General features: G+C 50.5%; 1 protein-coding gene across 2 annotated transcripts in view; it reads right to left on the bottom strand.

The window, feature by feature from the left end:
- Positions 1-15,558, bottom strand: part of LOC141174221 (uncharacterized) — a 241,200-nt gene that overhangs the window by 202,504 nt on the left and 23,138 nt on the right. For both annotated transcript variants that reach the window (XM_073659036.1, XM_073659037.1), the window contains exon 2: positions 4,093-4,428. In XM_073659036.1, coding sequence (XP_073515137.1) covers positions 4,093-4,428 — 336 coding nt within the window. The remainder of the gene's footprint in view (positions 1-4,092; positions 4,429-15,558) is intronic.

The following is a 15,558-nucleotide window of genomic DNA, read 5'->3' on the forward strand; positions in this document are numbered from 1 at the left end:
AAGAATTCACACCTTGCTCCCCTGACACCCGCATGGCCTCCCCCGACACAAGAATTCACACCTTGCTCCCCTGACACCCGCATGGCCTCCCCCGACACAAGAATTCACACATGGCTCCCCTGACACCCGCATGGCTCCCCCGACACAAGAATTCACACATGGCTCCCCTGACACCCGCATGGCTCCCCCCGACACAAGAATTCACACATGGCTCCCCTGACACCTGCATGGCTCCCCCGACACAAGAATTCACACATGGCTCCCCTGACACCTGCATGGCCTCCCCCGACACAAGAATTCACACATGGCTCCCCTGACACCTGCATGGCTCCCCCGATACAAGAATTCACACATGGCTCCCCTGACACCTGCATGGCTCCCCCGACACAAGAATTCACACATTGCTCCCCTGACACCTGCATGGCTCCCCCGATACAAGAATTCACACATGGCTCCCCTGACACCTGCATGGCTCCCCCCCGACACAAGAATTCACACATGGCTCCCCTGACACCTGCATGGCTCCCCCGATACAAGAATTCACACATGGCTCCCCTGACACCTGCATGGCTCCCCCGACACAAGAATTCACACATGGCTCCCCTGACACCTGCATGGCTCCCCCCCCGACAAAAGAATTCACACATGGCTCCCCTGACACCCGCATGGCTCCCCCGACACAAGAATTCACACATGGCTCCCCTGACACCCGCATGGCTCCCCCGACACAAGAATTCACACATGGCTCCCCTGACACCTGCATGGCTCCCCCGACACAAGAATTCACACATGGCTCCCCTGACACCCGCATGGCTCCCCCGACACAAGAATTCACACATGGCTCCCCTGACACCTGCATGGCTCCCCCAACACAAGAATTCACACATGGCTCCCCTGACACCCGCATGGCTCCCCCGACACAAGAATTCACACATGGCTCCTCTGACACCCGCATGGCTCCCCCGACACAAGAATTCACACATGGCTCCCCTGACACCTGCATGGCTCCCCCCGACACAAGAATTCACACATGGCTCCCCTGACACCCGCATGGATCCCCCGACACAAGAATTCACACATGGCTCCCCTGACACCCGCATGGCTCCCCCCGACACAAGAATTCACACATGGCTCCCCTGACACCCGCATGGCCTCCCCCGACACAAGAATTCACACATGGCTCCCCTGACACCTGCATGGCTCCCCCCGACACAAGAATTCACACATGGCTCCCCTGACACCTGCATGGCTCCCCCCGACACAAGAATTCACACATGGCTCCCCTGACACCCGCATGGCTCCCCCGATACAAGAATTCACACATTGCTCCCCTGATACCCGCATGGCTCCCCCCGACACAAGAATTCACACATGGCTCCCCTGACACCGGCATGGCTCCCACGACACAAGAATTCACACATGGCTCCCCTGACACCTGCATGGCTCCCCCCGACACAAGAATTCACACATAGCTCCCCTGACACCCGCATGGCTCCCCCGACACAAGAATTCACACATGGCTCCCCTGACACCCGCATGGCTCCCCCGATACAAGAATTCACGCATTGCTCCCCTGACACCCGCATGGCTCCCCCCGACACAAGAATTCACACATGGCTCCCCTGACACCGGCATGGCTCCCACGACACAAGAATTCACACATGGCTCCCCTGACACCTGCATGGCTCCCCCCGACACAAGAATTCACACATGGCTCCCCTGACACCCGCATGGCTCCCCCGACACAAGAATTCACACATTGCTCCCCTGACACCCGCATGGCTCCCCCCGACACAAGAATTCACACATGGCTCCCCTGACACCTGCATGGCTCCCCCCGACACAAGAATTCACACATTGCTCCCCTGACACTCGCATGGCTCCCCCCGACACAAGAATTCACACATGGCTCCCCTGACACTCGCATGGCTCCCCCCGACACAAGAATTCACACATGGCTCCCCTGACACCTGCATGGCTCCCCCCGACACAAGAATTCACATATTGCTCCCCTGACATCTGCATGGCTCCCCCCGACACAAGAATTCACACATGGCTCCCCTGACACCCGCATGGCTCCCCCCGACACAATAAATCACACATGGCTCCCCTGACACCCGCATGGCTCCCCCGACACAAGAATTCACACATGGCTCCCGTGACACCGGCATGGCTCCCCCTACACAAGAATTCACACATGGCTCCCCTGACACCCGCATGGCTCCCCCGACACAAGAATTCACACATGGCTCCCCTGACACCGGCATGGCTCCGCCCGACACAAGAATTCACACATGGCTCCCCTGACACCCGCATGGCTCCCCCGACACAAGAATTCACACATGGCTCCCCTGACACCCGCATGGCTCCCCCGACACAAGAATTCACACATGGCTCCCCTGACACCCGCATGGCTCCCCCGACACAAGAATTCACACTTTGCTCCCCTGACACCCGCATGGCTCCCCCGACACAAGAATTCACACATTGCTCCCCTGACACCGGCATGACTCCCCCGACACAAGAATTCACACATGGCTCCCCTGACACCTGCATGGCTCCCCCCGACACAAGAATTCACACATGGCTCCCCTGACACCCGCATGGCTACCCCGACACAAGAATTCACACATGGCTCCCCTGACACCCGCATGGCTCCCCCCGACACAATAAATCACACATGGCTCCCCTGACACCCGCATGGCTCCCCCGACACAAGAATTCACACATGGCTCCCGTGACACCGGCATGGCTCCCCCTACACAAGAATTCACACATGGCTCCCCTGACACCCGCATGGCTCCCCCGACACAAGAATTCACACATGGCTCCCCTGACACCGGCATGGCTCCGCCCGACACAAGAATTCACACATGGCTCCCCTGACACCCGCATGGCTCCCCCGACACAAGAATTCACACATGGCTCCCCTGACACCCGCATGGCTCCCCCGACAGAAGAATTCACACATAGCTCCCCTGACACCTGCATGGCTCCCCCGACACAAGAATTCACACATGGCTCCCCTGACACCCGCATGGCTCCCCCAACACAAGAATTCACACATGGCTCCCCTGACACCCGCATGGCTCCCCCGACACAAGAATTCACACATGGCTCCTCTGACACCCGCATGGCTCCCCCGACACAAGAATTCACACATGGCTCCCCTGACACCTGCATGCCTCCCCCAACACAAGAATTCACATATGGCTCCCCTGACACCTGCATGCCTCCCCCAACACAAGAATTCACACATGGCTCCCCTGACACCCAAGTGGCTGCCCCGACACAAGAATTCACACATGGCTCCCCTGACACCCGCATGGCTCCCCCGACACAAGAATTCACACATGGCTTCCCTGACACCCGCATGGCTCCCCCGACACAAGAATTCACACATGGCTCCTCTGACACCCGCATGGCTCCCCCGACACAAGAATTCACACATGGCTCCCCTGACACCCGCATGGCTCCCCCGACACAAGAATTCACACATGGCTCCCCTGACACCTGCATGCCTCCCCCAACACAAGAATTCACACATGGCTCCCCTGACACCTGCATGCCTCCGCCAACACAAGAATTCACACATGGCTCCCCTGACACCCAAGTGGCTGCCCCGACACAAGAATTCACACATGGCTCCCCTGACACCCGCATGGCTCCCCTGACACAAGAATTCACACATGGCTTCCCTGACACCGGCATGGCTCCCCCGACACAAGAATTCACACATGGCTCCCCTGACACCCGCATGGCTCCCCCGACACAAGAATTCACACATGGCTCCTCTGACACCCGCATGGCTCCCCCGACACAAGAATTCACACATGGCTCCCCTGACACCTGCATGCCTCCCCCAACACAAGAATTCACACATGGCTCCCCTGACACCCGCATGGCTCCCCCGACACAAGAATTCACACATGGCTTCCCTGACACCCGCATGGCTCCCCCGACACAAGAATTCACACATGGCTCCTCTGACACCCGCATGGCTCCCCCGACACAAGAATTCACACATGGCTCCCCTGACACCCGCATGGCTCCCCCGACACAAGAATTCACACATGCCCATGCGTGGCTCACCTGACACCAGCAGGGTGCTCCTCCCTTCCCTGGACTCCGGGGTCACTATGACAGTACAGGTGTACTCTCCGTCATCACTGAACTGTGCCCGCGGGATGTGCAGTGTGGCGTCTCCTCTCTGGATGGCGCTCTCCTCCATGCGACTTCCTTCTCGGAAGGCCTGTGCTCGGCCCGGTATGAAGCTGTACACCTCACTTTTATTTCCATTCTGGGACCTGCTCCAGGTGACGGTGATGATCCGGCCCAGGGTGAAGTCAGATATTTCGCAGGGGATCGTCACATCTGCGCCTCTCGCCACCGAGATCAGTGGCTTTTTCATGGTGACTTTCAAGCCATCTAAAAAAAATCAAAGGTAAATAAGCCAGTGACCCTGAAACACGAGAACACAAGGGGGCAAAGGAGGAACCACGAGGGGGTCACAAATCCAGACCCTCTGAGCCCGGCAAGGATGGAGACATGTCCCGTGCAGAGCTCCACTGACACCGTCCATCCTTGGTGCGACTCGCTGATAAATCCGCAAATGATCGTAACCACTCACCAAGGCCCTGTATAGCGCTGTCACTATGCCCGGACAAGGGCTGTACTGCTGTCACCATGCCCGGACAAGGGCCCTTTTGCTGTCACCATGCCCGGACAAGGGCCCTTTTGCTGTCACCATGCCCGGACAAGGGCCGTACTGCTGTCACCATGCCCGGACAAGGGCCGTACTGCTGTCACCATGCCCGGACAAGGGCCGTACTGCTGTCACTATGCCCGCACAAGGGCCGTACTGCTGTCACTATGCCTGGACAAGGGTTGTACTGCTGTCACCATGCCCGGACAAGGGCCCTTTTGCTGTCACCATGCCCGGACAAGGGCCGTACTGCTGTCACCATGCCCGGACAAGGGCCGTACTGCTGTCACTATGCCCGGACAAGGGCCGTACTGCTGTCACTATGCCCGGACAAGGGCCGTACTGCTGTCACTATGCCTGGACAAGGGTTGTACTGCTGTCACCATGCCGGAAAAGGGCCCTTTTGCTGTCACCATGCCCGGACAAGGGCCGTACTGCTGTCACCATGCCCGGACAAGGGCCGTACTGCTGTCACCATGCCCGCACAAGGGCCGTACTGCTGTCACTATGCCCGGACAAGGGCCGTACTGCTGTCACTATGCCCGGACAAGGGCCGTACTGCTGTCACTATGCCCGGACAAGGGCCGTACTGCTGTCTCTATGCCCGCACAAGGGCCGTACTGCTGTCACTATGCCCGGACAAGGGCAGTACGGCTGTCACTATGCCCAGACAAGGGCCGTACTGCTGTCACTATGCCCGGACAAGGGCCGTACTGCTGTCACTATGCCCGGACAAGGGCCGTACTGCTGTCACTATGCCCGGACAAGGGCCGTACTGCTGTCACTATGCCCGGACAAGGGCCGTACTGCTGTCACTATGCCCAGACAAGGGCCGTACTGCTGTCACTGTGCCCGGACACGGGCCGTACTGCTGTCACTATGCCCAGACAAGGGCCGTACTGCTGTCACTATGCCCAGACAAGGGCCGTACTGCTGTCACTGTGCCCGGACAAGGGCCGCACTGCTGTCACTATGCCCAGACAAGGGCTGTACTGCTGTCACTATGCCCAGACAAGGGCCGTACTGCTGTCACTATGCCCGGACAAGGGCCGTACTGCTGTCACTATGCCCGGACATGGGCCGTACTGCTGTCACTGTGCCCGGACAAGGGCCGTACTGCTGTCACTGGGCCCGGACAAGGGCCGTACTGCTGTCACTGGGCCCGGACAAGGGCTGTACTGCTGTCACTATGCCCGGACAAGGGAAGTACTGCTGTCACTCTGCCCGGACAAGGGTCGTACTGCTGTCACTCTGCCCGGACAAGGGAAGTACTGCTGTCACTATGCCCGGACAAGGGCCGTACTGCTGTCAATATGCCCGGACAAGGGCCGTACTGCTGTCACCGTGCCCGGACAAGGGCCGTACTGCTGTCACTCTGCCCGGACAAGGGCCGTACTGCTGTCACCATGCCAGGCAAGGGCCGTACTGCTGTCACCATGACCGGACAAGGGCCGTACTGCTGTCACTATGCCCGGACAAGGGCCGTACTGCTGTCACCATGCCCGGACAAGGGCCCTACTGCTGTCACTATGACCGGACAAGGGCCGTACTGCTGTCACTATGCCCGGACAAGGGCCGTACTGCTGTCACTATGACCGGACAAGGGCCGTACTGCTGTCACTGTGCCCGGACAAGGGCCGTACTGCTGTCACTGGGCCCGGACAAGGGCTGTACTGCTGTCACCGTGCCCGGACAAGGGTCGTACTGCTGTCACTCTGCCCGGACAAGGGAAGTACTGCTGTCACTATGCCCGGACAAGGGCCGTACTGCTGTCAATATGCCCGGACAAGGGCCGTACTGCTGTCACCGTGCCCGGACAAGGGCCGTACTGCTGTCACTCTGCCCGGACAAGGGCCGTACTGCTGTCACCATGCCAGGCAAGGGCCGTACTGCTGTCACCATGCCCGGACAAGGGCCGTACTGCTGTCACCATGCCCGGACAAGGGCCGTACTGCTGTCACCATGCCCGGACAAGGGTCGTACTGCCGTCACTGTGCCCGGACAAGGGCCGTACTGCTGTCACCATTCCCGGACAAGGGCTGTACTGCTGTCACTATGCCCGGACAAGGGCCGAACTGCTGTCACCATGCCCGGACAAGGGCCATACTGCTGTCACTATGCCCGGACAAGGGCCGTACTGCTGTCACCATTCCCGGACAAGGGCCGTACTGCTGTCACTATGCCCGGACAAGGGCTGCACTGCTGTCACTATGCCCGCACAAGGGCCGTACTGCTGTCACCATGCCCGGACAAGGGCCGTACTGCTGTCACTATGCCCGGACAAGGGCTGCACTGCTGTCACTATGCCCGGACAAGGGCCGTACTGCTGTCACCATGCCCGGACAAGGGCCGTACTGCTGTCACTATGCCCGGACAAGGGCTGCACTGCTGTCACTATGCCCGCACAAGGGCCGTACTGCTGTCACCATGCCCGGACAAGGGCCGTACTGCTGTCACTATGCCCGGACAAGGGCTGCACTGCTGTCACTATGCCCGGACAAGGGCCGTACTGCTGTCACTATGCCCGGACAAGGGCCGTACTGCTGTCACTATGCCCGGACAAGGGCTGCACTGCTGTCACCATGCCCGGACAAGGGCCGTACTGCTGTCACTATGCCCGGACAAGGGCTGCACTGCTGTCACTATGCCCGGACAAGGGCCGTACTGCTGTCACTATGCCCGGACAAGGGCCGTACTGCTGTCACTATGCCCGGACAAGGGCCGTACTGCTGTCACTATGCCCGGACAAGGGCCGTACTGCTGTCACCATGCCCGGACAAGGGCCGTACTGCTGACGCCGTGCCCGGACAAGGGCCGTACTGCTGTCACTATGCCTGGACAAGGGCCGTACTGCTGTCACTATGCCCGGACAAGGGCTGCACTGCTGTCACTATGCCCGGACAAGGGCCGTACTGCTGTCACTATGCCCGGACAAGGGCTGCACTGCTGTCACTATGCCCGGACAAGGGCTGTACTGCTGTCACTATGCCCGGACAAGGGCCGTACTGCTGTCACTATGCCCGGACAAGGGCCGTACTGCTGTCACTATGCCCGGACAAGGGCCGTACTGCTGTCACTATGCCCGGACAAGGGCCGTACTGCTGTCACTATGCCCGGACAAGGGCCGTACTGCTGCAACCACTTTAGGAGGGTACCATCTAATAACTGGGATCTACATGCTGCACGCCATAAAGTATCATTAAGTGTCAAACAGAGAAGAATAGGACATGCTACTATACAGTGATCACCTGAAATAATCAATGAAGAATGAACAATGAATCCCTTAGGTATAAAATACATCAATTTATTTTATTTCAATATCTCCTGACACATAGACAGATAAGGGACAAACCAAGAAAAGAATTTTAAAACACCATTAAAAATAGCGGCATAAACCAGTGCTTGAGGAGCCAGCTGCTCCAGACACCGTCCTATAGTGTTATAGAATGAAATACACAATAATGCAAACCAATAAGTCACACCGCCCAGGCTGCAGAAAGTGTCTGTGATGGTGAATACTCTACACACCGAAGAAAAGTAGAAATTACACCTGTAAGCTAATTAATGCTTTCTCCCCGTATGCAGGGTGCCGGGCCACTGATATAATAGCATTATAAATAGAATAATGGGGTCATATCCTTTACCTAACACTGGTGAATACCCCCGCAAGATTAATCACAGCCAAATCTGCCCCTTATACATACGGCGAACTAACTCTGCAGCATGACCCTGGGCAGAAATGACCCAATGCATTGGAAGGTGATGCTGGGACCTCCAGGATATACTGATCCCCTCGGGCGGACTTGACCAGAGGCCCCACTAGATCCATTGCTATGCGTTCGAATGGAACCTCGATGATGGGTAGGGGCACTAGGGGACTGCGGAAGTGGGCCACTGGGGAGGTTATCAGGCATGTGGGGCAGGAACGACAATAACTCTATTTCTCTATAGCAACCTGGCCAGAAGAATCTCTGGAGGGTCCGTTCCTGAGTCTTGTCTGCACCCAGGTGACCACCCAACACATGAGAAGGAGCCATGTGTATTTCAGCAGCCGCAGCGGGATCGATGGGCGGTACAAGGGCTTGACTCTAGCCAAAGCAAGTGAAAGTTGTAGCACGGTAGTTCAGCTCCCTTGGACAAAAAGCATATAGGTCCCCTGATGAATCCAATGGAGGAAACGCGTGGGGACAACTGCTGAAGGGATAAGTGCAGGTCCCGATTTCATAGCTTCAGCTGTGGACCGCCCTTGTAAGGGCGGGAGTAACGGGGATTAGGGTAGCACAGATCCCCAGGGACAACTAGGGATAGTACCACCCATTGATCCCGCTGCTGAAATAGACCCGGTGAATCCCCCAGCCTTCTATATGGAAATCCATCTTTTGGTGAGACCATTCTATTTATTAATTATTATTTGAATATTCTGATCCACCATAGAGGTGGCAATCACATGATGTTTTTTATGCCACTGCATATGAACATTTATTTCTGATGAATATTCGGATCCACCTCTGGGGTGGTTGGTAGTCGTTGTTGATCGAGTATATACATATGCACTATACGAGTGGTGTATGGTTACTTGTATGTGACTGTTATACGAGTGGTGTATGGTCACTTGTATGTGACTGTTATACGAGTGGTGTATGGTCACTTGTATGTGACTGTTATACGAGTGGTGTATGATTACTTGTATGTGACTGTTATACGAGTGGTGTATGATTACTTGTATGTGACTGTTATACGAGTGGTGTATGGTCACTTGTATGTGACTGTTATACGAGTGGTGTATGGTCACTTGTATGTGACTGTTATACGAGTGGTGTATGGTCACTTGTATGTGACTGTTATACGAGTGGTGTATGGTCACTTGCATGTGACTGTTATACGAGTGGTGTATGGTCACTTGTATGTGACTGTTATACGAGTGGTGTATGATCACTTGTATGTGACTGTTATACGAGTGGTATATGGTCACTTGTATGTGACTGTTATACGAGTGGTGTATGGTCACTTGTATGTGACTGTTATACGAGTGGTGTATGGTCACTTGTATGTGACTGTTATACGAGTGGTATATGGTCACTTGTATGTGACTGTTATACGAGTGGTGTATGGTCACTTGTATGTGACTGTTATACGAGTGGTGTATGGTCACTTGTATGTGACTGTTATACGAGTGGTGTATGGTCACTTGTATGTGACTGTTATACGAGTGGTGTATGGTCACTTGTATGTGACTGTTATACGAGTGGTGTATGGTTACTTGTATGTGACTGTTATACGAGTGGTGTATGGTCACTTGTATGTGACTGTTATACGAGTGGTGTATGGTTACTTGTATGTGACTGTTATACGAGTGGTGTATGATTACTTGTATGTGACTGTTATACGAGTGGTGTATGGTCACTTGTATGTGACTGTTATACGAGTGGTGTATGGTCACTTGTATGTGAATGTTATACGAGTGGTGTATGGTCACTTGTATGTGACTGTTATACGAGTGGTGTATGGTCACTTGTATGTGACTGTTATACGAGTGGTGTATGGTCACTTGTATGTGACTGTTATACGAGTGGTGTATGGTCACTTGTATGTGACTGTTATACGAGTGGTGTATGGTCACTTGTATGTGACTGTTATACGAGTGGTGTATGGTTACTTGTATGTGACTGTTATACGAGTGGTGTATGGTCACTTGTATGTGACTGTTATACGAGTGGTGTATGGTCACTTGTATGTGACTGTTATACGAGTGGTGTATGATCACTTGTATGTGACTGTTATACGAGTGGTGTATGGTCACTTGTATGTGACTGTTATACGAGTGGTGTATGGTCACTTGTATGTCACTGTTATACGAGTGGTGTATGGTCACTTGTATGTGACTGTTATACGAGTGGTGTATGGTCACTTGTATGTGACTGTTATACGAGTGGTGTATGGTCACTTGCATGTGACTGTTATACGAGTGGTGTATGGTCACTTGCATGTGACTGTTATACGAGTGGTGTATGGTCACTTGTATGTGACTGTTATACGAGTGGTGTATGGTCACTTGCATGTGACTGTTATACGAGTGGTGTATGGTTACTTGTATGTGACTGTTATACGAGTGGTGTATGGTTACTTGTATGTGACTGTTATACGAGTGGTGTATGGTCACTTGTATGTGACTGTTATACGAGTGGTGTATGGTCACTTGCATGTGACTGTTATACGAGTGGTGTATGATTACTTGTATGTGACTGTTATACGAGTGGTGTATGGTCACTTGTATGTGACTGTTATACGAGTGGTGTATGATCACTTGTATGTGACTGTTATACGAGTGGTGTATGATTACTTGTATGTGACTGTTATACGAGTGGTGTATGATTACTTGTATGTGACTGTTATACGAGTGGTGTATGATCACTTGTATGTGACTGTTATACGAGTGGTGTATGGTCACTTGTATGTGACTGTTATACGAGTGGTGTATGATCACTTGTATGTGACTGTTATACGAGTGGTGTATGATTACTTGTATGTGACTGTTATACGAGTGGTGTATGATCACTTGTATGTGACTGTTATACGAGTGGTGTATGGTCACTTGCATGTGACTGTTATACGAGTGGTGTATGGTCACTTGCATGTGACTGTTATACGAGTGGTGTATGGTCACTTGTATGTGACTGTTATACGAGTGGTGTATGGTCACTTGCATGTGACTGTTATACGAGTGGTGTATGGTTACTTGTATGTGACTGTTATACGAGTGGTGTATGGTTACTTGTATGTGACTGTTATACGAGTGGTGTATGGTCACTTGTATGTGACTGTTATACGAGTGGTGTATGGTCACTTGCATGTGACTGTTATACGAGTGGTGTATGATTACTTGTATGTGACTGTTATACGAGTGGTGTATGGTCACTTGTATGTGACTGTTATACGAGTGGTGTATGATCACTTGTATGTGACTGTTATACGAGTGGTGTATGATTACTTGTATGTGACTGTTATACGAGTGGTGTATGATCACTTGTATGTGACTGTTATACGAGTGGTGTATGGTTACTTGTATGTGACTGTTATACGAGTGGTGTATGGTCACTTGTATGTGACTGTTATACGAGTGGTGTATGGTTACTTGTATGTGACTGTTATACGAGTGGTGTATGGTTACTTGTATGTGACTGTTATACGAGTGGTGTATGGTTACTTGTATGTGACTGTTATACGAGTGGTGTATGGTCACTTGTATGTGACTGTTATACGAGTGGTGTATGGTCACTTGTATGTGACTGTTATACGAGTGGTGTATGGTCACTTGTATGTGACTGTTATACGAGTGGTGTATGGTTACTTGTATGTGACTGTTATACGAGTGGTGTATGGTTACCTGTATGTGACTGTTATACGAGTGGTGTATGGTTACTTGTATGTGACTGTTATACGAGTGGTGTATGGTTACCTGTATGTGACTGTTATACGAGTGGTGTATGGTTACTTGTATGTGACTGTTATACGAGTGGTGTATGGTTACCTGTATGTGACTGTTATACGAGTGGTGTATGATTACTTGTATGTGACTGTTATACGAGTGGTGTATGGTCACTTGTATGTGACTGTTATACGAGTGGTGTATGATTACTTGTATGTGACTGTTATACGAGTGGTGTATGGTCACTTGTATGTGACTGTTATACGAGTGGTGTATGGTTACTTGTATGTGACTGTTATACGAGTGGTGTATGGTTACTTGTATGTGACTGTTATACGAGTGGTGTATGGTCACTTATATGTGACTGTTATACGAGTGGTGTATGGTTACTTGTATGTGACTGTTATACGAGTGGTGTATGGTCACTTGTATGTGACTGTTATACGAGTGGTGTTTGGTTACCTGTATGTGACTGTTATACGAGTGGTGTATGGTTACTTGTATGTGACTGTTATACGAGTGGTGTATGATCACTTGTATGTGACTGTTATACGAGTGGTGTATGGTTACCTGTATGTGACTGTTATACGAGTGGTGTATGGTTACTTGTATGTGACTGTTATACGAGTGGTGTATGATTACTTGTATGTGACTGTTATACGAGTGGTGTATGGTCACTTGCATGTGACTGTTATACGAGTGGTGTATGGTCACTTGTATGTGACTGTTATACGAGTGGTGTATGGTTACTTGTATGTGACTGTTATACGAGTGGTGAATGGTTACTTGTATGTGACTGTTATACGAGTGGTGTATGGTTACTTGTATGTGACTGTTATACGAGTGGTGTATGGTTACTTGTATGTGACTGTTATACGAGTGGTGAATGGTTACTTGTATGTGACTGTTATACGAGTGGTGTATGATTACTTGTATGTGACTGTTATACGAGTGGTGTATGGTCACTTGTATGTGACTGTTATACGAGTGGTATATGGTCACTTGTATGTGACTGTTATACGAGTGGTGTATGGTTACTTGTATGTGACTGTTATACGAGTGGTGTATGGTTACTTGTATGTGACTGTTATACGAGTGGTGTATGATTACTTGTATGTGACTGTTATACGAGTGGTGTATGGTTACTTGTATGTGACTGTTATACGAGTGGTGTATGATTACTTGTATGTGACTGTTATACGAGTGGTGTATGGTCACTTGTATGTGACTGTTATACGAGTGGTATATGGTCACTTGTATGTGACTGTTATACGAGTGGTGTATGGTTACTTGTATGTGACTGTTATACGAGTGGTGTATGGTTACTTGTATGTGACTGTTATACGAGTGGTGTATGATTACTTGTATGTGACTGTTATACGAGTGGTGTATGGTCACTTGTATGTGACTGTTATACGAGTGGTGTATGGTCACTTGTATGTGACTGTTATACGAGTGGTGTATGGTTACTTGTATGTGACTGTTATACGAGTGGTGTATGGTCACTTGTATGTGACTGTTATACGAGTGGTGTATGGTTACTTGTATGTGACTGTTATACGAGTGGTGTATGGTTACTTGTATGTGACTGTTATACGAGTGGTGTATGGTCACTTGTATGTGACTGTTATACGAGTGGTGTATGGTCACTTATATGTGACTGTTATACGAGTGGTGTATGATTACTTGTATGTGACTGTTATACGAGTGGTGTATGGTTACCTGTATGTGACTGTTATACGAGTGGTGTATGGTCACTTGTATGTGACTGTTATACGAGTGGTGTATGGTTACTTGTATGTGACTGTTATACGAGTGGTGTATGGTCACTTGTATGTGACTGTTATACGAGTGGTGTATGGTCACTTGTATGTGACTGTTATACGAGTGGTGTATGGTCACTTGTATGTGACTGTTATACGAGTGGTGTATGGTCACTTGTATGTGACTGTTATACGAGTGGTGTATGGTTACTTGTATGTGACTGTTATACGAGTGGTGTATGATTACTTGTATGTGACTGTTATACGAGTGGTGTATGATTACTTGTATGTGACTGCTATACGAGTGGTGTATGGTCACTTGCATGTGACTGTTATACGAGTGGTGTATGGTTACTTGTATGTGACTGTTATACGAGTGGTGTATGGTTACTTGTATGTGACTGTTATACGAGTGGTGTATGGTCACTTGTATGTGACTGTTATACGAGTGGTGTATGGTCACTTGTATGTGACTGTTATACGAGTGGTGTATGATTACTTGTATGTGACTGTTATACGAGTGGTGTATGGTTACTTGTATGTGACTGTTATACGAGTGGTGTATGGTCACTTGTATGTGACTGTTATACGAGTGGTGTATGGTCACTTGTATGTGACTGTTATACGAGTGGTGTATGATCACTTGTATGTGACTGTTATACGAGTGGTGTATGGTCACTTGTATGTGACTGTTATACGAGTGGTGTATGGTCACTTGTATGTCACTGTTATACGAGTGGTGTATGGTCACTTGTATGTGACTGTTATACGAGTGGTGTATGGTCACTTGTATGTGACTGTTATACGAGTGGTGTATGGTCACTTGCATGTGACTGTTATACGAGTGGTGTATGGTCACTTGCATGTGACTGTTATACGAGTGGTGTATGGTCACTTGTATGTGACTGTTATACGAGTGGTGTATGGTCACTTGCATGTGACTGTTATACGAGTGGTGTATGGTTACTTGTATGTGACTGTTATACGAGTGGTGTATGGTTACTTGTATGTGACTGTTATACGAGTGGTGTATGGTCACTTGTATGTGACTGTTATACGAGTGGTGTATGGTCACTTGCATGTGACTGTTATACGAGTGGTGTATGATTACTTGTATGTGACTGTTATACGAGTGGTGTATGGTCACTTGTATGTGACTGTTATACGAGTGGTGTATGATCACTTGTATGTGACTGTTATACGAGTGGTGTATGATTACTTGTATGTGACTGTTATACGAGTGGTGTATGATCACTTGTATGTGACTGTTATACGAGTGGTGTATGGTTACTTGTATGTGACTGTTATACGAGTGGTGTATGGTCACTTGTATGTGACTGTTATACGAGTGGTGTATGGTTACTTGTATGTGACTGTTATACGAGTGGTGTATGGTTACTTGTATGTGACTGTTATACGAGTGGTGTATGGTTACTTGTATGTGACTGTTATACGAGTGGTGTATGGTCACTTGTATGTGACTGTTATACGAGTGGTGTATGGTCACTTGTATGTGACTGTTATATGAGTGGTGTATGGTCACTTGTATGTGACTGTTATACGAGTGGTGTATGGTTACTTGTATGTGACTGTTATACGAGTGGTGTATGGTTACCTGTATGTGACTGTTATACGAGTGGTGTATGGTTACTTGTATGTGACTG

Source organism: Phyllobates terribilis, unplaced genomic scaffold (assembly GCF_046119375.1).
Source record: "Phyllobates terribilis strain yellow unplaced genomic scaffold, ASM4611937v1 Scaffold_13__5_contigs__length_258822181, whole genome shotgun sequence".
NCBI classification, from domain to species: domain Eukaryota; kingdom Metazoa; phylum Chordata; class Amphibia; order Anura; family Dendrobatidae; genus Phyllobates; species Phyllobates terribilis.